The 25,799-nt window shown below is 44.8% G+C and overlaps 1 protein-coding gene across 8 annotated transcripts in view; it reads right to left on the reverse strand.

Moving 5' to 3' along the window:
* Positions 1-25,799, reverse strand: part of Vps13d (vacuolar protein sorting 13 homolog D) — a 243,477-nt gene that overhangs the window by 125,766 nt on the left and 91,912 nt on the right. For 3 of the 8 annotated variants that reach the window (XM_047517519.1, XM_047517501.1, XM_047517558.1), the window contains 10 exons: positions 23,643-23,732; positions 20,615-20,755; positions 18,169-18,291; positions 15,776-15,850; positions 12,461-12,566; positions 11,338-11,490; positions 9,494-9,629; positions 8,049-8,096; positions 5,464-5,614; positions 5,073-5,283 (listed from right to left, as the gene is read on the reverse strand). In XM_047517519.1, coding sequence (XP_047373475.1) covers positions 5,073-5,283; positions 5,464-5,614; positions 8,049-8,096; positions 9,494-9,629; positions 11,338-11,490; positions 12,461-12,566; positions 15,776-15,850; positions 18,169-18,291; positions 20,615-20,755; positions 23,643-23,732 — 1,234 coding nt within the window. The remainder of the gene's footprint in view (positions 1-5,072; positions 5,284-5,463; positions 5,615-8,048; positions 8,097-9,493; positions 9,630-11,337; positions 11,491-12,460; positions 12,567-15,775; positions 15,851-18,168; positions 18,292-20,614; positions 20,756-23,642; positions 23,733-25,799) is intronic. The other 5 variants (XM_047517527.1, XM_047517511.1, XM_047517550.1 and 2 more) reach the window with 3 other exon arrangements.

Consider the following 25,799-nt stretch of genomic DNA (forward strand, 5'->3'; position numbering starts at 1 on the left):
CACATATTTTTCCAAAGTAGCTATAGCACTTTATACTCTCACCAGCTATTTATGAGAGTTCAAGTTTTCCCACACCTTACCAACATTTGGTGTCATCAATCTTTTTTATTTTATTCATTCTAGCTAGAGTACAGAATTACTGTGGTTCAGATGCATTTCCAAAATTATTACAGATGCTAACCAACTTTTCATTTTTCTATTGGCAGTTTGTACATTTTTTTCTGTAAATTGTCAGTTCAAATCTTTTGACTCTTCTTTTTTAAATTTTTTTTTTAGTTATCAATGGACCTTTATTTTATTTATTTATTTATTTACTTGCTTACTTACTGTGGTGCTGATAATTGAACTCAGTGCCTTGCACATGCTAGGCGAGGGCTCTACCACTGAGTCACAACCCCAGTCCACTGACTATTCCTGTTGTTAGGTTATTTTTAAATTTTTATTTCAAGGAGTTCTTTATGTGCTCTATTAAAAATCATCAGATATATATTTTTTCCTCAAATTTGTGGTTTATCTGTTTCTTTTCTTATTGATGCCTATTGCTAAACCAAAAACTTTCTTAAAAGTCTAATGTCTATAATTGTTTTTCGGAATTTAGTGCTTTTTGTGTAATAAATCTTAGCCTAAAAGGTCATGGATACTTTCTAAAACACAGTGGTTTTGAGTTTTATATTGAGGTCTATGAACCTTCTCACACCAATCTTTGCAAGTGAAGTAAGAAAGGGTTTGTTCCACATTAACAAAGGGATATTCACTTGTTCCACTAATATTTCTTTAAAAGACATTTCCTTCCCCTATTAGACTGACTTTATACCTCGACTAAAACTCAAGTCTCCATTCATATGTGAATTCCCTTTCTATTCCCTTGATCTTTATTTCTGTCTTAATGCCAATAACACAGACTTAATTATTGTGACTATACACAAGAGTCTTGAAAACAGGTTTTGTAAGTTCTCCAACGTTGTTGTTATTTTTAAAGATAACATTGAATATTCTAGATTTCTTGCATTTCCATAAAAATGTATAATGAGCTCCTCTTTTTCTTCAGATCTATTTATTGAGAATGGAAATCTTAACGACATCGAGTCTTCCAACCCGCTAACATGGAATATCTTTTCACTTAAGATTATTAAAATTTCTCTTAGACAGGTTTTGAAATTTTTCTTTTTTTTTTGGGTGCTGGGGATCGAACCCAGGGCCTTGTGCTTACAAGGCAAGCACTCTACCGACTGAGCTATCTCCCCAGCCCCCTGTAATTTCTAAGGAAGAAGACTTGTACATCATTTGTTAGATTGAGTTCTGGGTATCTGATATTTTTTTGAGCTGTTATAAATGGTATTTTTCTAAAATCATATTTTCCAATTATTTATTTATGACTAGAATATAAGTGTACAATTGATTTCTATAGATTGATCTTGAATCCTGAAATCTTGACAAATTAGGTCTAATCATTTTCTTAGTCTATGCTATTTTCTACATATCTAATTAGGTCATTTGCAAATAACAATAATTCTACTTCTTTTCAGGTCTTTATGCTTTTTCAATTTCTTATTTATGATTTACTTGTCTTATTCCAATGGCTAGGACTACTACTTCCCTGTTAAGTAGAATGTTGATCTTGAGGGAAAGGGGTTTAATGTTTCATTGCTAAGTGTGATGTTAGCCAGGCACGGTTGGCATACACCTGTAACCTCCGTAGCTCAGGAGGCTGAGGCAGGAGAATCACAAATTCAAAGTCAGTCTCAGCAACTTAGCAAGGCTCTAAGCAACTCAGTGAAACCCTGCCTCTAAATAAAAGGGCTGGGGATGTGGCTCAGTGGTTAAGCGCTCCTGGGTTCAAGCCCCGGTAACCAAAAAAAAAAAATGTTAGCTGTAGGTTTATCACAGATGCCCTTTTATAGTTTGAAAAAGTTCTATTCTTAGTTTGCTGGCTATGAAGAAATGAATATTTGTGTTGCCCCAAAATTCATATGTCGAAACGCTAACACTCAATGTGATGGTATTTGGAGGTGGGGCCTGAAGGAGGTCATTAAGTTTAGATACAGTCGCAGAGGTGGGACGGACCCCAATATGGAATTAATGTAATCATAAGAGGAAGAAGAAAGGCGAGGGTGTGCCTTTTCTCTCTGCCTTGTGAGCACATAAGAAGGCAGTCATTTGTAAGCCAGAGGAAGGCATTCTCTAGAACCAAATCTCGACCTTGATCTTGTACTTTCCAGTCTCCAGAACTGTGAGGAATAAATGTCTGCTGGGTCAGCCTCTGGTCTAGGGTACACTGTTACAGCAGCCTCGGCTAAGACACTGGGCATCGCCATGAATGGGTACGGAATTCCACCAAATGCTATTTTTTATTTGCATTTACTGAGATGATCTGATTTTTTTTCTTTTATTCTCTCAAAATGGTGAATTATTTTTACTTATTTTCAAATATTAAACTCATTTTGCATTTCTGGGATAAACCCCATTTGCTGACATTTTGTTAACACATTTTTTTTTTAACATTTTGTTAAACACATTTGTATCTCTTCACAGAGCTACTGGTGCTTAGTTTCCTTACAGTATCTATACAGGTTTTGGTGTCAAGAACATAGTGAGTCAACAATGTTATGGTTCAGATATTAGGTATCCCCCCAGAGCTCCTGTGTGAAACAGTGCACGAGAGTTTAGAGTTTAAATGTCTGGGTTATTAGAGTGTTCATTCAATTAGGGCGTCAATCCCAATGGGGATTAAGTGGGTGGAACCTGTGGGCAGGCAGGGTGTGGCTGGAGGAGGTGGTCCCTGGGGAGGGCATGTTGCCCTTGTTGAGAGGAGCGCCCTCTCTGCTTCCTGGTGCCATATCCCCAGAAGCCTTCCTCTGGCACACATTTCCGCCATGATGTTCTGCCTCACTTTAGGACCCAAGGAATGGAAATAACCATCTATGAACTGAGACCTCTGAAACTATGAGCTCCAAAATAAACTTTTCTTCCTCTAATTGTTCTTGTCAGGTTTTTTGATCACAGCAATGAAAAAGCAATATAACAAGAACTGTTTCCTCCTCTATTTTCTGAAAAGCCTTGTACAGAACTATTATTATTTCCCTCTTAAATGTCTGTAGAATTCACTAGTAAAGTCATATGGGCTTTGGAGTATTCTTTGTGGGAAAGATTTTTTATAAATTAAAATTTTAAGTGAGGTATGGTGGTGCACACCTGTAATCCCAGGAACTTGGGAGGCTGAGGCAGTAGGATCACCAAGTTTAAGGCCAGCCTTAAACTTTTCTCAACATGAAAAATAAAAAAGTGATGGAGAGGCAGCCCAATGGTAGAGCAACCCTGGGTTCAATCCTTAGCACACAAAAAATTAAAATTTTAAAATAGACATTAGTATGTTTGGATTTTCTACTACTTCTTTCTGTCAATTTTGGTAATTCATACTTTTCAAGAAGGTATTAAGTAAGTATGGAACTTATTGATATAAAATTGTTCTTATCTCTTTTTTATCCTTCTAATGTCTGCAGATCTGTAAAGATATCTCCCTTAATTCCTTATATTGATAGTCTTATATTGATAGTTTTAATTCCTTATATTGGTAACATGGTTTTGCTCTTTTCTCCTTGGTCAGTCTTGCTAAAGGATTATCAGATGTATGAATTTTTTTTAAAAAGCCAATTTTGACATTGTTGATTTTGTTTTTAAATTCATTGATTTCCACTTATTTTTACTGTTTCCTTGTTCTACTTATTTTTAATTTGCTCTTCTTTTTATATCTTCCTAATAAAGAAGATTAAATTAGAGGTTTTATATCTTATTTGTTAACAGACACATTAAAACTAACTTCAAGGAACTGCTTTTTGCTACATCCCTCAAATTTTAACATGTCTGGGTTTTTCATTATTGTTCAATTTAAAATATTTTCTAATGTCTTTTGTGATTTTTTCTTTGCTCCATGGGGACTCTCTCAAAATACACTGTACGACTTCTGAACATTTGGGGATTTTCTGGGCATCTTATTGTTGCTGATTTCTAGTGTAATTCTATTGGAATCAGGAAATAGTCTGTATGATTTAATTCTTTAATATTTATCAATCTTTGTTTCAGCAGGTGGTATCTCTTAATGAACGTTCCACACATTGAGAAGAAGGTACCACCTGGAGTTGTTGGGCAAGATAATCTGGAACATCAACTGGAACAAACTGCTTGATGGCACTGTTCAAATGGCTTTTATTTTTCTTAGTTTTTTTGTTCTTCAAATTTCTAAAAGTAAAGTGTTAAAATGAACAACCGTGTGTGTGCATTTATCTATTTCTCCCTTCAGTCTGTTAACGACTAGCAAATCTGAAAAAAGGATATACTGGAATTCTTCACTATCGTAGTATGCCTCCTATAAGTTCAAACTAAACGCTTTTTTTTTGGTGGTACTGGGGATTGAACCCAGGGCCTGGAGCAAGCTAGGCAAATGCTAAACCACTGAGCTATGTCCCCTAAACTAAATGAACACCTGTCTTCACTGTAAAGGAAACTAAAGCTAATAATCTCTCATCTCTAGGAGTTGGAAGTCCAAGTTCATAAAGATCTCATGATAGACAGCAATCCAGTGTCTTTTCCATCATTAAATCTAGTAACATATTACTTCTACTCTGTACGAAAGAAAAACAATGAGTTTAAATGGCTAGCAATTTTACAAAATAGTCGAGGAAGTCAGTGTTGGATACATGAACCTTTATCTAAAATATTTTAAAATCTTTCATTCACAAAAACTCCAGCCCCAGGATTTTGCTTCCTAAGTTACAGGGGAACTGGCTGATTTCTGCGTGTTGCCCTCCCCCGGCGCGCTCAAGAGCACACCAGCACTCTCATGGTCTCACCCTGAGAACCATGTGTGTTGGCTGGGTGGCTGTAAAGGAGAAAAGCCAGCCCAGGCCGCACCAGGGCTGAGCCTGGAGTTCTCACGACTCGAACTCAAGAGAAGAAGCAAGACTTCCGGGTTTTAGGTGAACACTTCTGAGTCACTCAGAGTGCTGAGGAAGGGCCGCCAGAAGAGCCAGGCTGCAGGGAGGGCAGCGGGGCCAGCTGCAGGCGGCGACACGCACCTGAAGAAGCGGCTCTTCTCCGTGTCCATGGAGTGGCACTCGCGCTTGCTGCTGCTCACCTCTGCAGCCTTCACCACGCTGGTCCAGTGGATGGGAGCCTTACAGAAAAAGACGCCCAACCCTTTGGGCCGCGCCTGCAGCCGCCAAGAAGTGAGGTGTAGAGGTACCGCGAAGGAGGCCCCCGGCATGATGGCGGGCAGCAGCACCGGCTCTGCCACAGAAACAGGCGTTAGCCCCCGCGGTGACCTGACCTCCCTGGGAGACTGACTGGCGGACGGGGCAGGCAGACCACGCGTGCTGGCTGCCTGGGGACCCTCACTGGGGAGACTGGGGACAACCGCCGAGCGTCGTTCACAGAGCGCCCGCTATGCTCCCCACAAGCAGCACGTACTGTCGGGGGCCGACGGGCTGTCCAGCCGCAGCTCCATGGGCGTCTCCAGTCTGTTCCTCACGATGAGGGCGGAACGCACGGTGATGACCTTCCGAGCGCTGCCTTCCATGGTCACGGCGAAGACCACCCGCACAGGCGGCAGCGAAGAGAACTGTGGGAGGGAGGGAGAGCAAACAACTGCGCTGCTGGGAAAGCGCGAGATGGCGGGAGAACCAACGTCTGTCAAAGCTTTTTCCTTTCTCGGTGATGCCCTGGGAACTGAGCCCAGGGTGCTCCACCTGAGAGCTATGTCCCCAGCCCTTCTGGCTTTCATGTGGGGATAGTCTCTTACCATATTGTACAGACTGGGCTCAAACCTTTAATCCTCCTGCCTCAGCCTCTACATCCCCAGGACTTCAGGCGTGTGCCTCTGTGCCTGGCTTAACAGCATTATTATCACCACAGCTCTCAGCGAAACTGTCATCAAATCCTAGAGCCATTCAGCTGATAAGGGAATGAAGGTGCTCTAAATATATACTATTAAAAACAGTCAATCCTAAAAACAACTACGAAAATAAATAACCCACTCCACTATGATACCGCAAAGCGTGCCACAAAGAAGGCTCCGGGGCCTCCAGACACCTGAGACGGTGGCAATGACCCAACCCTGGGGTTCCTACACGTGAGACCATACACGGAAACTGTAGAGAAGACTGTTTTCACTGAAGGGGATTAATCTAAAGAGCATCCACAGCAACTACAGTCAGAAACCTGGGGAAGGACTCTGCAAGACCCCAGGGGCTTGCCTCCTGCGGCATTTTCCTCTCCGATGCACATCAGACTGAGAAAACCATGGGCTGGGGATGGCCCAACGGCACACAGCAGGACAAGCCTCCGCGAAACCCAGGGCGCTGGGCGGGAGGGCCTGCGGGGTCCTCCAGGCACGCACCCCTCAACCTGCCCTGGAGGCCCCGTGCTATTCCCTGATAGTCCTCAGAAAAACCAATATTTATATTTCAAAGAACTTTAAAAACAAACTTGTCTTCCTCTGTGATCCTCCTCCAGGCTCTGTGTAATGCTCGGTCTTTCATAAACAGCACACTGAGGTTCGGAGGCCGTGCGTGGCAGCCACCATGTCCCGCTGCTGTGGGTCCCCTCACACCTCAGCACACTCTGGGCCACCAGCATTACAAAGTCCTACCTCAGGCACACCAGAGAGGTTTCTGAAAGCGCTGCCCGGGAACAAGACAACGCGCCTCACTGGAGAAACAGACCCCACCTTCCAGAGTTCTCATTCTGCAGCTTTGCTATTAAAGCAAACAGCATGTGAGAATCAACCGAGTAAATAAGAAAGCAAAGCGCTCTGTGTTCACCCACAACTTCCAGAAGTCCCGATGAATCCTAGGCACAAATTGTCATCCAAGTGCAGGCCTCCCTGGCCCAGCCCCAAGGCGGCCTGGACAAAGTCGAGGCCAGCAACAATCTCCAGGTCGCTGCTTCCAGGCCTGCCTGGACTTTCACATTTCAAAACCTACTCAGGAAGAAGAAATTATAGGCAAAGCCTAAAAAGAGTTTTCAATATCACGTTTGCATAATGCTTCAAAAGCTAAATGGACCACTATGGAAAGTGGCATGAAAATTCTTCAGAAAATGTGGAATGGAACCACCATTTGACCCAGCTATCCCTTTCCTCAGACTTAAAATCAGCATACTACAGTGATGCAGCCACATCAATGTTTACAGCAGCTCAACTCACATGGCTAAACTATGGAACCAACCTAGCTGCCCTTCAACAGATGAATGGATAAAGAAAATGTGGTACATATACACAGCAGAATACTACTCAGCCTTAAAGAAGAATGAAATTATGGCATTTGCAGGTAAATGGATGGAACTAGACAATATCATGCTAAGTGAAATAAGCCAATCCCCCCGCAAAAAGGCCAAATGTTTTCTCTGATATGCAGATGCTAATTCACAATAAGGTGGGTGGGGGCTAGGGAAGAACAGAGTTACTTTAGGTAGAGTGAAGGGAGGGGAGGGGCCATAGAGGTAGGAAGGATAGTAGAATGAATCAGACATTATCACCCTATGTACATATGTAACTATACGACCAGTGGGACTCTACATCATGTACAACCAGAAGAATGAGAAATCATGCTCCATCCATATATGATGTGTCATACATATCATAGTGCACTCTACTGTATACATATAATTAGAACAATTATTCTGCGGGGTAGGCAAGAATCGTACTATGTTTCCTTCTTACTTACTTACATGACCTCTGGACTAGAACATATGAAATAAGAGTTCCACCAGGGTACATTTCTATTTAATTTACAAATAAAAGAAAACCTTGGACTAAAACAAGTCCTGCTCTTATTCACTGAAATACTTAGTCACAAACATCAAATTAGGGGCAAACATTTTCTTGGAAGTTCTTGGAAAAGGAAGGTAACTATTCATAGAAAGAGGCAGAGATAATCTCCAATCACATACACATCACAAAGACCTCTGATCATCAAGAAACATACATCTACGTGTGGTCCAGCACAGGGTACACAATCAAAAAAACACAGTAACAACAGGAAAATCATACTCACATAAACCTGGGGATGAATAATATTTGTTCTGCTGCTCGGGCTGCCAATCTAAGAAAGATTCATAAATCAGAGTCAGCACAGGCCAAAGGTACTAGGCATCATTAAGTTCAACAACAATATTCAAAGTGTGGTATTTGAAAATATTTTCAGGTGAAGTATGTTTACCATGAAGATAAAACATCTTTTCTTGAAAATTTTGGACAAAACAATATTCATTCTACACCATTCTGGGCATGCAAAATCTCTCTAGGACACATCCAAATGGTCCTTTTGTTGCTAGACATGAATTGAGGCAGATGTAATCCAAGGAAATAAGGGTGGTTTCTCACTTGCTAGTTTTTTTCCTAAGATGGTGAGACACCAGAGAACAACCATGAAAACGAACACTTGTTGAACAGTATTCTCCAAAAATAGGTTTCATGAGGAAGGCCGCAGCATCTCTGCAAAGCTGCAGGTGGCCCTCATCACGGGCTGCCCGTGAGTGAGGGCAACTGTCCTGTGAAATGTGGACGTCGGACCAGGGTGAAAGGGCAGCTGATGGGCCCAACGCCAGCCTCCTCCTGTAGCCCCATTCAGGGAAACTGCTGGTTGGGCCCCAGACTGGCCCTGTGCCCCCCAGGGCTACAGACTAGGGTGACCAGAGGCCAAGGCAATGCGAGCCTGTGTGGTCAGAGGGTATATGACAGTGGCTGGCTCTCTAGGTGCTACAGAAGAATTTAGGGACAGAGCTAAAAGGATCAAGGAGCAACATTAAAAGAAACATTAGAAAGACAGTATACACTTGGGAAGCTGACCACCACGGAACTGCCCCCAGTACACAGGTTCCACACCCACGGATTCAATCAACAGCGGATCCTGTGCAGTGCAGTGGGGCCTACAGTGCTTCGCAACCCTACTGCACATGTGCGAACTGCTTTTCTAGACTTTACTCCTGTAACAATACAGTACAGCAACAACTTATGACACTCTTAGGTAGAAGGAGTAATCTAGAGATGACTTCAAGCGCTGGGAGGATGCCAGGAGGTCATATGCGGACAAGCTGCCACTTCACACAACAGACGTTAAGCATGAGGATTTTGATGTGGGGGTTGTCAGGGGTCTTGGAACTAATCCCCCACTGACACCAAGGGATGACTGTGCTCATATTTGGATGACTAGTAAATAGGCCACCAGGTCCACTGAGTTTATAAAAGAGATTTGCCCAGGTGAGATCATGTGTACCTGCCAATTTAAAATCTTGTTTTCTACTGTAATTAACTATAGTCTGGCTCATCTACACTGATGACCCAGGCCTGTGACTGAGCCAATACAATCTGACATAGCCTCCCTACAACTAGGGCAAGTAGCAAATAAGAAAATGTCACTAGAACAAGGTTATTACAGGCTTAAGCATCTGGCAGCCTGGTTCTGAGGGGGTGTGGCCATGGCCCACTGACGCTACTCACCGTGGAGGAAGATGAATTTTTATCTGGTGCAGCATATCGGAAAAAAGTCCCAACTTTGTCCACAGACACCGGGCTCACCTGCTCCCAGCCGTTCACTCTCACTTGCAGCTGGTGAATCCGCAGGTCATGGGTGTGTCTGTCAGGCAGAACACGGGGGACTATGAAGACAGTCTCAAAAGGCAAAAGTGGAAGCAAAGACTCCACTCTGACCTGCTGTGTAATGAAACAAACACCCAGCTAGCCAAACCTCTGGGGTATTTGCTGGTAACGGGAAATCAAGAGCAGAGTTTAACCAGGTCTTAGGAGAACAGCGCAAACTCCCAGGTCTGGAGAGCTCGAGCAAGAGGGGCGCTCGCTCCCCACTAACCAGGTCTCCCCACAGCCCCGCTAGACCTTCACAAGACAAGGGTGAAAATCATCTCAGTGGGGCACGAAAAGTGATTCATGTGACCACACTCCTGGAAATGCACAAAAACATTTTTCTTCTTGGTTCTTTGGCTTACTCTCCTATTTCTCTCAAAACCACAGGCCATCGCTGGCTCCAGCTCTACGTGCCTGCTGCAGGGCACTCGGAGTTTCAGGCCCAGGGTGCTCAGCTGGGGCTGGAGCAGAAGGCAGGGGCAGAACGGGAGGGATGGCGGAAATTGCACATTTAATTCTATTTTAGATTTTGCCTAATTCAAGCCAGAAGCCTGAAGTGGGAAGCTGAATTTGAGGCTGACAGGAAGCAGGGAGGGAGGCACGGAGTGGGGTACAGTGTGCCAAAGGGGAAATGCCAGAAAAGGCATTTATTTTGATGAATTCAGGCAGAACAGTGGGACTTGAAAAGGGTCACAAAACATGGAAACGAAAACGGAAATGACAAGGACATGAAGCTCTGGCTAAAACGAGAGGCAGTGCTTATTCAGAGATGCTGTCCAGTCCCGTGGCTTCTCTAGGAACCTCATGAAAGGACAGGACAACGGCTCGGACCTTTCCCCTGGAAACTACAGTGGCTTCCAGGGACACAGGACCAGCACAGGGACTTTTTTATTTTACTCCTTTTTGTCTCTCTCTTCTCCAGAGACCCATATATACACAACCCATGCCAGGCAGGAATAACGTCCCATGAGTACAAAACCATCAAGAGGAAGAGGCGGCACTGGACCTCAGCACCATGAGAAGCACAGGACTGCAGGAGGCTGAATCACCCGCTTCCACGTCCGCTCATTTGAAAACAGACTGAGGCGCAAATCCTACAAATACCGAGTCTCCACCATTCACACCGGCTGGATAATCCTTCCATTTAAAAATGACTGCAAATAATGGGGCACTTCCTTGGACATCCCCTCTCCCTCTGACCCTCCAGCTAGCTACAGCAGGAGGGCACGGGTCAGCGGTCGCCCAGATGAGTTTCACGCACCCTTCTCACCCTCACTAGCTCCACTTCCTCAGACCCTCTGCCTGCTGAAAGTGCCACATGGAACACACACATCAAGATTGAGATCAGTGTATTGGCTTTGAGACCTTCTTCAGAACAGCATGTCACCACTGCACCGTGGAAACCAGGCCAGCATGCAATGAACTTGAGTGTTAGGATATCTATGCTTAGACAAAATTATGAGACACACACAGGTATCTCCCCACCTGCTGAGTAAGCGGATAGTCAACAGAAAGAAATGTATTTCCAAGATGGCAAGACAGTCCACATTTTTCTAAGGAAACGGCAATTTTCAAAAATATCTTTTAAAAATAAAACATTAAAGTCAGGAATAAGTGAAAAGAGAAAATATAAGGAACGATCATTGATACTCACTTTTCTATCATTTTTTTTTAAAGGAAAAGAAGAAACAACAATACTTTACCTGTGTCTTAACTTTCCTCTGGCTTCAAATTCAAAGGGAATCTCTTCACCCGTGAGGACTTCTCGCCACTCACTGACCTTGTGCGCATCATCCAGAAATGCTCCGTTCCCTTCTGGGACCACACCTGGACTCCCACTGTGGGACAGCGCCGCCCTGGAAGCAATCGGAGGAACCCACTGTCCCTGGTCTCCACCTTCCCCTCTGCAGAGCTCGGGCCAAGGAGAAGCCTTTTCAGGACAGCCTCTATCAGCGAGGGAAGAGCCTGACCACCGGGGAGGACCTGAGCCCGGTGACGATGGCTGTCCAGGCCCAGTCAAAGCTTACCCGGATTTTTAGGAACAGCTGAACACTGTCACTACCTAGTCACTTAGCTCCAGCAGCCGAGTTGGGCACGCATAAAAGAAGGAATGATTTTTAAAGGAACATTTAAGTGACTGGCTAGAATTTAAAAGACCTGAACTGTTAAACAGAAGAACCTCCCTTCCAGGGCATCATGCTTAATGCAGGCAGCAGAAATGCAGTTTAAAATCAGTTGATTCTGTTACATATTCCATGTGCTTCATAGCCTATACTAGAAAGTCACCAGGTATTTAGAGATCTAAATAGGCCGAGAGTTGTCAAAGAAAGTTCTCGCTCAGCTTAGGTAAACTCTTATTTGTTCTCCAAACTCCAGCCAATTCCATCTGTGCTGAAGTGGGCCTCCAATGTGGAAGATAACTCCTCAGGGGCTGGGGAGGATGGAGGACATTTCTGAAGCAGTGTGGGAAGCAAAATGTTTAGTTTAATAAGCAGGCAGAGCTTCTGTAAGAAGAAGGAAGGGCGTGGAGGCTGAGGAGAGGTGTGGGGCTTTCCTTTCCCACCTCCTACGCACGGCCCTAACTTGCGTGCCTTTGCCTTTAAATAGAACGCACGCCAGGATGGAGAGCAGTCTGACTACTTCAGACTCAGGACCAAGGTCTCTGTCTGCAGAACCTAGACGCAGAGCCTCCGTCCTCCATCTCAGGAGGACAGAAATGACTGATTCCGACGTAAACCAGGGCTTTCAAGAAGGGGTTCTGCTGTGCTGCTGCTAGGAGGCTTGGGGACAAAGAAGGTCCCAGGGGGCAGGATGCATGCGCCTTACCTGGTGGGCGTCGTGGTCAGTGTGGCAAACCACAAAGTGCACCCCGTGTGGTTCCTCAGAGCAAAGGGGACAAATGGCTGCCGGCGTTTGGGAGTTTTCACCTCTGCTGTGACCAGACCAAAGAGAAAAGGCCGTTAACACAGGCCTCCACCTGCAAGGTGCAGACCCACCTCCGCCCCCAAGCTGCCTCCTGTGTGAAGGGGCTGAAGGCAGAGGCAGGAGAGAAGGCACCCCCAAGGCTAGCTGGGGACCAATGGAAAGTCAGGTGTGCACTGGCTGCATGCCATGTCCTCCCCCGACTCTAACAGGCCTCATCACTCAGAAGAGGCCCGCGCCAGGGCCAGCCTTGACCGGAAGCAGAAGAGCCCACGTCCCAGGAAACACCTTCTCACAGGGAGCCAGGGACACAGTGGCAAGATGCACCGTGAGTACTTGTCTCAGCCTCGTCCGCAAAGACTTTACTTAAGGAAGCTTCCCCTTATGTAAATGTTACCCTTCGGCCATATTATAGAAAATAAAAACATCCTTTGCCATTCTCTCATTATAATAGTTAATTTTTTCTCCCTGGAAAATCAGGGCTATACTATCCCAAAGCGGTTAGAGTGAAATTTCTAGCTCATTTTTTAACAGACATCACCCAGCTGCTGTAAGTGGCCACTGTGGAGGCTACAAAAGGAACGTGAAATATGGCTTCACTTCACAAGAGCCTCGGATCAGGGAACCTGCAGGTAACAACAATCAATACAAAACAGTAGGAACCAGGTTCTAGGGGCAAGTGACCTGCCTACAAACACGGTAAGAAATCCAAGGTGGGTGCTCAGGCTGCTCCAGACACGCGAGGGCCCCTCTGACCTGGGGCCTCTGTGACCTCCACTGGCTACAGATACTAAGAGGGCGGCAGCAGGACCACCAGGCGGTGGCAGTGGCAACACAATGTGGGCTGCTTCCGGCCGACACAGACGCAGGGGACCGCAGGCCCCACCCAGCCTGAAATCACAAAGATCGCAGAAAGACGTGACCCGACAGTCTGCAGCAGGAGAGAAATGGCACCTACGCAGGGCAGCAAGCGCCAACAGCGGAGAGTGGGGCAAAGCAAAGTATCCACAGGGCCGCATGCCTGCCAACAAAAATCAAGGCAGCAAACCACAACCTGTCCTGCTGCCCTGCCAGGAGAGGCCTGGGCGGCCTCTCATAGCCAGCGATTAAGCACCACCTTTTAACAAGCAATCACTTTCTTTGTCCCTTTGTATCTTTTAGTTTCCAGAAGGTACTACCATGAACACTGCCAAACAAGCCATTTCGGATTAAGGCAAGTCTCACTCTAATAACAACGGTGGCTCGGGCGAGTCTAGTATAGACATCTGCTAAGGAGGCGAGCAGTCTCCAGTGTGTTCCCACAACTTGTGGTCAGTCATCTAAAGATACCCAAGCACTTGTTAAAGGTAGTCTTCAGCGAGGAATATGCCCACTTTTACTCTTGGGGCCCCAACTGGTTCACCAGGTCTGCCTTTAAAAAAAAAAGAACAGTGCTCATCAAGTAGAACATTAAGGAACAAGCTGCTGATAGAACCGGGTGAGGGGTATGAGCAGTGCTCACTGTGGGCTCTGAAGTGCCTCCCTCAAGACAGCAAAGAGCAGCTTTTATTCCGGCAAATAAAGGGCCACGAGGAAAAGGAGCCAGATGTGCTTTCACATCCCCCTGTGAGCCAGACTGGAAATTTCCACTTGCAAATCAGATTTAAAATAACAGGTGGCGGATGGCTTTGATCACTCTGCAATACAGAACAAAGTACCAGGAATCCATACAAAGATATCCATAAGCACACTGCCTTGGCACTAACCAGCAAGGGCAGGCATACTGCTTAGGTCCGCACAACACAACAGCACAGACTTCAGCCACCACTTCTCAGAAGATAAAAATTCAGAGTGCACACAAATCCAAACCCAACACCAGGGAACAGATCTGACATCTCCTGCACCAGGATCCAAATAAACTACGTACTTGCCTTTGGAACAGTATCAGAGGAAAAAAGTCCCAAATCCTTCAAAGAGCACATTACTCTCCGATGGCCTCAAAAATCTGCCTCTAGTGACCAAATCTAATTCTTCATGGGTTGAGATAACCCAAAGTTCCTCACATCCAAGTTCAACCTCAAATGGCTCCGCTAAGGAAATTTCCATCCCCCGGACTTTTTTCAGAGTGATCTGGCCCCTATAAACAACATAGGTTTCGTGCTGTACAGCACCTCAGTCTACCAGAAAGAACCTGGTTTGTAGTGTAATAAATAAAGTCCCAGGCTTGCTGCTAACTAGTCACGTTGAATGAAAGCAAATGAAGACATGCATCTGAATCCCACTGTCCTTGTCAGCTACACAGGAATATTACGTGGCTTTGCCTGGCTGATTAAATAACATAGAGAAAGCTCAGAAGCATATGTTCATGAATAAGTGAAGATTCAGCCACAAGCTTGCTCCGTGAGCCCTCCCTCAAACATTCATCAAAGTGAAACCTTCCAGAAAACAAACCCATAGCCACATCCCCCAGTATCAATATCCCTATTCTGTGCTCCTGGTAGAGGAAGTTCAAATGCCTTATTTTAAAAAATAAAATATGTCATGACCCATAATCTGGAATTAGTCATGTGCAAACAAACCATTCAGATTAAATACACTCCTTAAAACATAGGAAGAAATGCACACCTTGGACTCCAATTATTCAGTGTGTGTGTGGTGTTCTCTTCCTTATTCACTTATCAGTCAAATTCTCAAGGAACTTTAAGGGGTCAGAGATAAAAACAAAGAACATTTTCTCTTCCATCTCCTGAGCACATAAATTTATATCTAAAGAAATTAAAGTGTATGCCAAGTAATTATTTACTGTGCAATTTTTTTCTTAGCTCTATTCCTTATTATGATATGTCCTATTTCATAGAGCCCCCTGCATTCCCACAAGAATAAATGTGCACTGAGTATTCTACAAAGTCCTGGGCCCTGCTTGGTAGAGGACCGAGCTCTTGCCCTGGCTTGCCCTCAGTGTGATAAACCCCCATGCTTGGCACTGACGTGTCCACATCACGTGCTCTGGAGTTTATTGACAAAGACAACTCAGCACATCACTTACTTCTGATATAAAGTGCAACTCTGCTCAATAGTTAAAAATGTTCTTCCCTGTTACTGAACCAAAGTACTCACAACTGAGAATACCCCCATCCCATTCCCATTCACAAAAAAAAAAAAAAAAAAAAAAAAAAATCGACGTACAAGGCAGTTCTTAGAACAGGAAAATGAAGCAAGCCCTCGCTGGCTGTACTGTACCTCTAGCATAGATCTGGTGCTCTAGGTTAGTCAGGCTGGCTGTACTCCTAGTTCTAAGGTAGACAAGGGGGAGGCCTGGCAGACAGGAGAGACAAAGTTAGAGGGTAAGAATAAATGCAGCGCGTAAGAAGATCCACCTCCACACAGTAAGTAGGCGCAGAGAACAGTACAAAAACAGTGAGCATCACACAACTGCAGAGTCGCCTCCTGCGACAACTGAGCAGGAGTGTCCTCGGCAGAGCGAACACACTTTCATGCTGGCCTCTGCCATGGAGGCCGTGTCACAGCAGCAGGATCCTGTCTTCTAATTAGGGGAAGAAAAGTGCACCCAAGTTTCTCTTGAATTCAGTGAGGATTCTCAATGTAAAGCATGTTACGTTCTTAAGTGGCACCGAAAAGGTAAGGAAACCAGTCAGCACAGGTTTCAGTGGGGCTGCTCTCTTCCAAATGGAGAACCAAGTGGCAGTAGAATGCAGGTTCCTGGGGCCTCAGACATTTGAGGGAAGAGTCAGTCTGGGTTCCAGATTTAAGCAATCTCCACTAAGGAGTTGTCTCATCGTGTTATTTGAATACTAAATTGAACATGCAAGTTTTCAGAACATTTATATTTGATATTGTCAAAAAATGACCCTGGAATACAAAACTAATAAATTCCAAGATGTGCCATGCCATCCAGGTTTCACCTATGGAATCTTAGCCTTAGTGAACAAAGCCCACAATCACATCTAAATGAGGCTGATGTTTTCTTTTCTCCACAATAAAGAAATATTGGAAATCAGCAGTTTCCTTGGGCTGAGTTTCACAGTAAGGGCTATTCCAAGGGCTCATTTTAAGGCTGGCCTGAAAAAAATTACAACCTTGGGGAGAATACGATTAAATGTTCTCAAGACGTGAAAGCTTATGATCAGCTCAACAAGGCTAAAATATACTGCCATCGGGAAGAAAAAGCCAGCAATGATTTTGGTAGGCCACCTGAAGAATAACATCCTGCTCACAAAAAGACCACCACCTTGGAATTCTAAATAAGAAAAGACATTTGGAAATTTAGGTATATTTAGTTATGTGATTAAAAACACATCATACCTCTAATCAGCCTATATAACCATGAAAATCTACATAAATATAAACTGAGCTTTAACTTAGCATTGGCATTTAGCATAAATAAGGCAGCTTATTAACAGGAGAAAAGGAGAAAGAGAGAGGGGAGGGTGAGGGGGGTGGAGGGAGGAGACAGATCCTTCAACCACTACCTGAACATCAGGCCCTCCTGGTACCTGCACTGACTCTGGATTAAAAGACCCCAGTACAAACAATACTTTCAGAGACACACTCTCTTGGACATCTCATGTGTTACAGAGATTACTGAGAGTCTGCTGGGTAGACTAGATTATGGTTCTTTGACAAATAAACGGGAAGGCTGGAGGAGAGGAAAATTGAAGCTGACAGCATCTGAACAGCCCCGGTTCCTAAGCAACAGCCTTAGGATCCAGAGGCTGGGAACTCAGAGGACAAGCACAGCTCACATGTTTCTGTCTCTCCTTCTAGAAGGACAGGCAGACAGAAAGCCCGCTTTATGCAGTCTGAGGAGAGGTGAACCCCCACAAATACTTCACACACTAAGCAGCCACCCTCCCACGACTGTCTGCAGACCAGGCGGAATGTGTAAGTACTCAGCAGTTATGTGAAGTCCAGCCAAGACTCCTTGGAGAAACCACACAGAAAGACTTGGGGCTGAGTTCAGTGTGCATGACAATGGCTTGTGGAAGACCCACGACCATGCGGTTGTCCGTCACAATCTCCCCAGCTATGAGGAAAGCAGAGCTCGTGGTGAGGCATTAAGTTAGGAAAGAAAACATGGTCAACAAAGAACAAACTGACTCCTCTTCCCTCAAGAGCCTGGGTACGAAAGTCTTTTACTCCTTATGAGCACCGCAGAGGCCCCTCTTAAAATCGTTCTCCATAGGGGATCCGCTCTCCGTCTCTTCAAAGATACATGTGCAAACCTTCTAGCACTAACTTCAGATCTTAGAAGGGATGTTTTTAAAAATCCAATAAAAAATACCCGTCTACTGGAAAACCGACGTCTGCCAAGTAAAACAGAAACCAGGCAACAGCGGGCCTGACGCGCTCCCAGGCGCGCGCACCCGCCCGCGTCATCCCCAGAACTTAGGAATCACACGTCGCAGATCCTTTCTCCCTCACACAGGTGGAACGAGAGCCCACTTAAAAGTTCAGTAATTCGTGCCAGAAAAATGTCTCTTGCAAAGACTAAAACAGAACAACAGAAGGTGGTCAGGGTTTCCAGTAGGTTTCTCCATGAAGAGTGACGGGTCTACTGAATTTCTCAGTGAAGCACAGCAATTCAGACGGACATCCGCAGATACAAATCTTACTTTGTCCAAAGCTCGGAGGGTCCACTGAAGAGCCCACCCAGTCTTCTGACTGGGTTGAATCTATCTCCTTGTCTTCTTTACAGTAGTCTGCCATCCATGATTCCTTGGTACTTACATACTGGTCTAAAAAAAAAAAAAAATCCCCAACAGATTTAAGAAGAGCAGTAGAAACAATGGAGAGTTCACATTGAATAATTTCAATTCAGCAAAACAAGTTCTTATGAAGTACCTCCCTAGACACTAGGCCCCTGCTGGATGCTGAGAAGTCTGGGCCCTGGAGAAGCTGAGCCCCAGGGAAGACACTCACGTGCACAAAAACTCGCCATGAAGATACACCACAAGTGAAAGGTCATAAGACAGAGAGAAATAAAACGCCATGGGGCCCAGGGGCGGGAAGTACTCTGCTTTGGCAGAAGTGCTGGCGTGCACATCAGAGTCCATCGTCAGAGAGGCAGGGAGGGACCTTTGCTTGGTCTTGAGGAACAATCGGCCTAGGGGTCACCAACAGGCTGGGAATGGAGTGCTTTCCAGGCAGAGGGAAGAGCACATGCAGGGACTCCAGGACAGGAAAGTCCTGGCACACTTGGGGAACAGAGTGCTCCGCCATGACAGCACAGCACACTAGGAAGAGCACAGCAGAGCAATCTAGAGAAGGACCGGGCTGGTGAAGCACGCGGTCAGGGAAAGAGCGGGAGGAAGCTAGTAAGAAACCAACTGCAGAGGCTGAAATCCAGCGGAATCCTCCTGAGCAGTTCCTTTCTCTGGGAGGAGAACTACAGTGGAACAGCAGGGGAGCAAAGCAGTTACCACATGCTGCACCTGAAGGAAGACCTTTTAGACTAAGATATCGCACTTTTTGGAACAAGGATTACTGGTTTCCGGTTTTCAATTCCAGCTCTTGCCTATTTAACCCTGAGAGGTCCTAACAACATTTCTGGGTTTCACAACACTATTGGAATAAGGAATAGGAATTGAAAAAAAAATTTTACACCATTGATAATTAAATGTTTTGGAAGATATTTTTAAATACGCAGATGCGCATCATAAATACTAACAAGGGACTTTTGAGGCAATTCTTGTTTACTAGAGTTTTTCAAAGGACTACTTGTTTAACTTCTAGTTTAGCACATTATGTAAAAAATAACAAAGGTAAAATAATGCAGTTTAGAAGGATAAGGTTAATTTACTATTACACGGGTGATAATGATAACCAAGCAAATCGATGAAGGAAATCTGAACATTTAAAATGAGGGTTTCGCCAGGCATGGTGGCAAACGCCTGTAATCCCAGTAGCTCAGGAGGCTGAGGCAAGAGGAGTGTGAGTTCAAGGCCAGTCTCAGCAATTCAGCAAGGCCATAAATAACTCAGCAAGACCCTGCCTCTAAGTAAAATATATAAAGGGACTAGGGATGTTGCACAGAGGTTAAGTGCCCTGAGTTCACTGCCTGGTACTCCAAAAAAAAAGGGTGGGGGGGTAAAGCTGGGGGACCATGTTTTTGATCCACCACACACTCTCCACTGACTCTGGTGGGCAAGGTGACGGCTACTCTAACAGCCTCAACAGACAAACACACTGCAGAAAGTGCACCATTTGCAAACTTATATGTCATCGCTCAAAAGCAACTGCACAATTATCCAAATCTGATCACGCAGACTAAGAAATCAAACAGTAAATGTGACTTTCATAGCAAATATACAAAATGCCTGATGGTCTGATGCTGCTACTCTAATTTTAGATGATAGAAATATAAAAGATAGAGTGGTTCTCATTTACCACATCAAATCTACAAGTGTACATTTTAGGATTATCAAAAATCTTTCAGAGTACACACCATTAGTGTGAAAACCCTGTAAGCAAGTCATTTCAGAGTTAGGTCAGCGCAGTGCCTGACAGGGAAACACAAAGGTAACTGACTCTGCCAAGGAGACCAGGTCAAACCACACCTGTAAGTAAGACTATTCTGTGCATAGCCTGAAAAAAGGGATCTAAATTCACGTCCAGGACATTTCACAAATCCGGGTGGCCAAGCATTATGAGGAGAAAGTTCAGCAAGGTCACTGGTGTGTCCCAAGAAGTCCAAACTCTCGTGATCACTGAGAGCTCTGGCCAAGTTGACCAAGGTGGCACATACCTACAGCCTCAGTCACTTGGGAGACTGGGAGGATCACCTGAACCCGTGAGTTCTAGGCAAATCTGAGCAACACAGTGAGACCCCCATCTTAAAACAAAACGAACAAAACTAAACTGTGAGCATCAACATACGATGCCGACTCTGGAGAAATGGGTCAAAAAGACTCCTGAGACCAGGTAGGGTTTACCAGGAAAGCACCTTGAAAAACAGGTGATGCCGGACGGGGCCAAGCACTTGCTCAGTTAGGAAGATCAGTCTTCCATGAACTCGTGTAGAGAAAGGTACCCATCCACAACAGGCCAGTGCACACTCACCAATTAGGACAGAAGTGATGTTGATATCCAAACGGGGTTTGGCCTTGGCCTCCAGCTTTAGTCGAGGAGGATGCAGACGACTAGCTGCCTGCTGTTGCCAGGATACAGAGCAAGGCCATGGCTCGATGAATGGCTCCCAGCCTAAGAGGACACAGGAGTGAGACATTTGTTCAGCAGGTGCCGAGAGCTCTCGGGGACGCGGTTCACAAACCCTGGGCACGGAGAGAGTGGAGCCTCACAGCTCCAGTTCAGTTTCACAACAAAAGCACCACCTCTGGCCAAGGCCACCCCGCAGATGTTTGTGCAGTGCAGAGGGTCCTAGTGCAAGAGTATCAACAGCCCCCACCATGGTCTTCCTGAGGTGGCAGGAAGCAGGCCTGGAGTACACGTGCCTGTTCCTCTACAGAGCAGGCAGGACCTGTTCTTGAGTCACCCAAGGAGTCTCCGGTTGGAAAAGAAATACAGCCGCTTCCATGACATTACCTTCCATGTTCCTGGTTATGGGAACAAGCCACTGGTTAAACAACAGATACATTAGAGGCTCATTAACTTAAGTTGCTCAAAATTTTTCTCTTAATTTTTTATGTCTTATGTACAAAAATAATTTAAACAACATACATGTATAGCTTAAAGAAAATACTGTCACAAACACTCATACCCACCATTCAAGAAACCGAAAATAACAAGTTTCTTTGAAGTGGCAAGTGCCACACCCCCTTTCCTTCCCAGCAGCCCCCTCCCACCCAACTCCACGCAAGGAGCCTGGAGCTTGCTGGAGCTATTAATCGTTTCCTTGCTCTTCTTTCTCATTTCACTACACAGTACACATTCCTCAAGAGCACACTTATTGGTCTTCCTGTCTGTGGCTTCCCGGGACTGGAACCCTGGTGCCCACTCTCTGAAGTTCCTCCTTTTGCTCAACAACGCGTCTCTGGGCGTCTCCTTACAGTGGATGGAGAGGACACCTTGGTCTTCACCACTCGACAGCAAGCCACGAGAGCATGCACAACTCACGTACTCATTCTGCTTCTGAACGACGGTCATGTGACTCTAGATTTACTGCTCCAAGGAAGAGCACGACCACAGTGGTGTCGTCTCTGTCCCCTAGTTCTCACAGGCAAGGGAGACTCCAGGGCACACACCCAGAGAGCAGCGTGGACATACATTGCTGAGCTGTTTTCCAAAGCAGTAGTGCAATTTATGATTCTAACACCAGGAACCACAGCACAAATCTGCACCAATGGGTAGGAACATCACAGTTTTTGCCAGTCTGTTAGGTACGTATGAAAAATAGTGTCTCTTTATGATCTACAAAAGACCTTTCCAAGGTCAGTTAACTTTTAAGATTTTTAAATATATTTATTCAATCAGACACAGTGCAAATCCAATCCAATTCAATACACAGAGGTTATTTGTGTATTAGTCCTTCCTTATTCCATTTGGCACTTATTGATGTGAACGTGTTCATACATCTTTAAAAGTAAGCAATATTTGGATTAGGAAAATAAATGATTCTCAGAAAAATAGCTACCATATGCCCCACAAGAGCTGCTCTTAACTAGGAAGACCTGAGCCCTTAAGGTCAAACATTCTGAACAACCAAAGTGAATCCAGAGCAGAGGGAAAATGTTAACTACGATAAAAATTAAATGTGATATGTGCTCTGGAACCATCAGTCGCAGCATGTAAGTGGAGGCTTCAGCTCTGCCGACGTGGACAGCAACGCCACCCGTGGCTGCAGCGGGCCTGCCCAGCAGTCCTCATGGCTCTGTCCACACTGGGAATCCTGATGGGAGCATCTTTAAACTCTCATAAGGCAAAAAAAGTTCATTGTTCAACCACTTGGCCCTGACACAGGACGCTTCTCAACCTCAAACTGCCTGAGCCCTGCTGTGGGTTAGGTACAGTTTGTCCCCAGAGCGTGTGTGTTGGAGGTATGTCCCGAGTGTAGCAGTGTGAGAGGTAGTGGGACCTTTAAGAATGGGACACAGGAGAGGTCCTCAGGTTACGGAGGGCATGCCCTCCCAAAGGGTCACCACAGTCTTTGAGACTTGCAAGAGCAAGCTGCCGTGTAGCAGGAGCCTGCCCCGCACCGCTCTCTGGCCTCCTGTCTGCCCTGTGCTCTCTCCTACTACACTCTGCCATGCAGCCTCCACCACCTGGTTTTTCAGCCTCCAAATCTATAAGCTAAATAAGCCAATTTTCTTTATAAAGTAGCCTGCACTCTGCAACAAATGTCTTGTTATAGCAATGAAAAACAGGCTAACACAGGCCCTTTCCTTCGTCTTTCCAGCAGGAGGAAAGAAATCTTGCAGTATTATCCAGATATGCATTTGGAAAAACAGCTTGCCCTGACCAACTGTGTTTTATTTAGGGAGCAGGTGGGGCAGAATATACATCATCACTGACTCAGTGCACTTCTCACCGAACAAACAGGTTCCATGGGCAAGGCAGACACTGAGGTGTAAAATGCTTATAGACTCAATCTCCCTTGAAACCAAACTATTACCAGGGCCAAGCAAATGATCCTTTACTACTGAGCAATATCATGTTCTAAATGAGCCAAACTCCAAAAGCAGGAAGATCTTATAATCATGCCAGACACAGTAGCACATGGCCTATAATCCCAAGGCCTCAGAAGGCTGAGGCAAGAGGAGCACAAGTTCGAGGACAGCCTCAGCAATTTAGTGAAACTCTGTCTCAAAATTTTAAAAAATAAATAAAGAGGACTAGGGATGTAGCTTAGTAGTGAAGAAACCCGGGGCTCAATTCCCAGCAAACCCTCCCCATCAAAAAAGAAAGAAAGGCCTAACTACGAAAACCTCTTCTTAAGAATCAGCAGCAACATATCAGGTACGTGGAACAGGAACTCCCCATCTTCTGGACTTATGCATCACTCATTCTTAATCTTTCCCTGTCCTGCCCCATACCCGCCCTTTCCCACGTGTAAAATTTATGTAGCAACGAGCCCAGGCAAATATTTAAATTTACTATTTGAATCCCCTAATAATATACACCTTCTACTGACCTGACAGAGCACGGTTGTAGTAATCTCCAGAAAGGGTGAAGTGGGCATAGCCTTCGGGGCTGGTTCTCACATGCTGGAGAAAATTCAGACCTGCAAGGAAAGCAGACCCAATGGCTGGCTCGCAGACCCCACTGGTATGCCAGCTGCGGCCGACACCCACAGCACAGGAGAGCATGCAGATCCTGACGGGCTGCGCATCTCCTGCCATCCATTTTGATTTTTAAAAACACTGCATTCCTCAATATTGTTCATCATGATTGCTGCATTTTGACATTGCTCCTAAATGTCATGCTGGAGGCAAGGCCCTCCTGTGCCTCCCTCCAGTCCCCACCCTGGCACGCAGGTGTATTCAAAGCCTGTTTGGCTCACGCCCGTAATTCCAGTGACTCAGGAGGCTGAGGCAAGAGGATTGCAAATTTGAGGACAGCCTTAGCAACTTAGTAAGGCCCTAGGCAACTTCTAAGACCTGGTCTCAAAAAATAAAAAGGGCTGGGGATGTAGCTCAATGGTAAAGTGTTCCTGAGTTTAATCCCCAGCACACACACACACACACACACACACACACACAATTAAGATTATCATAGAAAAACAAGAAATCATCCAATTATTCTCTACAGAAAAGATGTTCAACTAAAGAAAGAAATTAAATAAAACCTCAGAAGATGGAAAGATCTCCCATGTTCTTGGATAGGAAGAATTAATATTGTCAAAATGGCCGTACTACCAAAAGTGCTATACAGATTCAATGCAATTCCAATTAAAATCCCAATGATGTACCTTACAGAAATAGAGCAAGCAATTATGAAATTCATCTGGAAGAATAAAAAACCTAGAATAGCTAAAGCAATCCTTGGCAGAAAGAATGAAGCAGGGGGTATCGCAATACCAGATCTTCAACTCTACTACAAAGCAATAGTAACAAAAACGGCATGGTATTGGTACCAAAATAGAAAGGTGGATCAATGGTACAGAATAGAGGACATGGACACAAACCCAAATAAATACAATTTTCTCATACTAGACAAAGGGGCCAAAAATATGCAATGGAGAAAAGATAGCCTCTTCAACAAATGGTGCTGGGAGAATTGGAAATCCATATGCAACAGAATGAAACTAAACCCATATCTCTCACCATGCACGAAACTAAACTCAAAATGGATTAAGGACCTCGGAATCAGACCAGAGACCGTGCATCTTATAGAAGAAAAAGTAGGTCCAGAGCTTCAACATGTCAGCTTAGGACCAGACTTCCTCAACAGGACTCCCATAGCACAAGAAATAAAAGCAAGAATCAATAACTGGGATAGATTCAAACTAAAAAGCTTTCTCTCAGCAAAGGAAACTATCAGCAATGCGAAGAAAGAACCTACAGAGTGGGAGAAAATCTTTGCCAATCATACTTCAGATAAAGCACTTATCTCCAGAATCTATACAGAACTCAAAAAACTCTACACCAAGAATGCAAATAATCCAATCGACAAATGGGCTAAGGAAATGAATAGACACTTCACAGAAGAAGATCTACAAGCAATCAACAAACATATGGAAAAATGTTCAACATCTCTAGTAATAAAAGAAATGCAAATCAAAACCACCCTAAGATTCCATCTCACCCCAATTAGAATGGCGATTATCAAGAATAAAAGCAACAACAGGTGTTGGAGAGGATGTGGGGAGAAAGGTACACTCATACATTGCTGGTGGGGCTGCAAATTAGTGCAGCCACTCAGGAAAGCAGTGTGGAGACTCCTTAGAAAACTCGGAATGGAACCACCATTTGACCCAGCTATCCCACTCCTTGGCCTATACCCAAAGGACTTAAAATCAGCATTTACAGAGATACAGCCACATCAATGTTCATAGCTGCTCAGTTCACAATAGCCAGATTGTGGAACCAACCTAGATGTCCTTCAACTGATGAATGGATAAAGAAACTGTGGTATATATATACAATGGAATATTATTCAGCCATAAAGAATGATAAAATTATGGCATTTGCAGGCAAATGGATGAAATTGGAGAATATCATGCTAAGTGAGATAAGCCAATCTCAAAAAACCAAAGGACGAATGATATCGCTAATAAGTGGATGATGACACATAATGGGGGGTGGAAGGGGTTAGTGTTAGGGTTAGAGTTGGGGTAGGGAGGGGGGCA

Source organism: Sciurus carolinensis, chromosome 1 (assembly GCF_902686445.1).
Source record: "Sciurus carolinensis chromosome 1, mSciCar1.2, whole genome shotgun sequence".
Classification (NCBI taxonomy): Eukaryota; Metazoa; Chordata; class Mammalia; order Rodentia; family Sciuridae; genus Sciurus; species Sciurus carolinensis.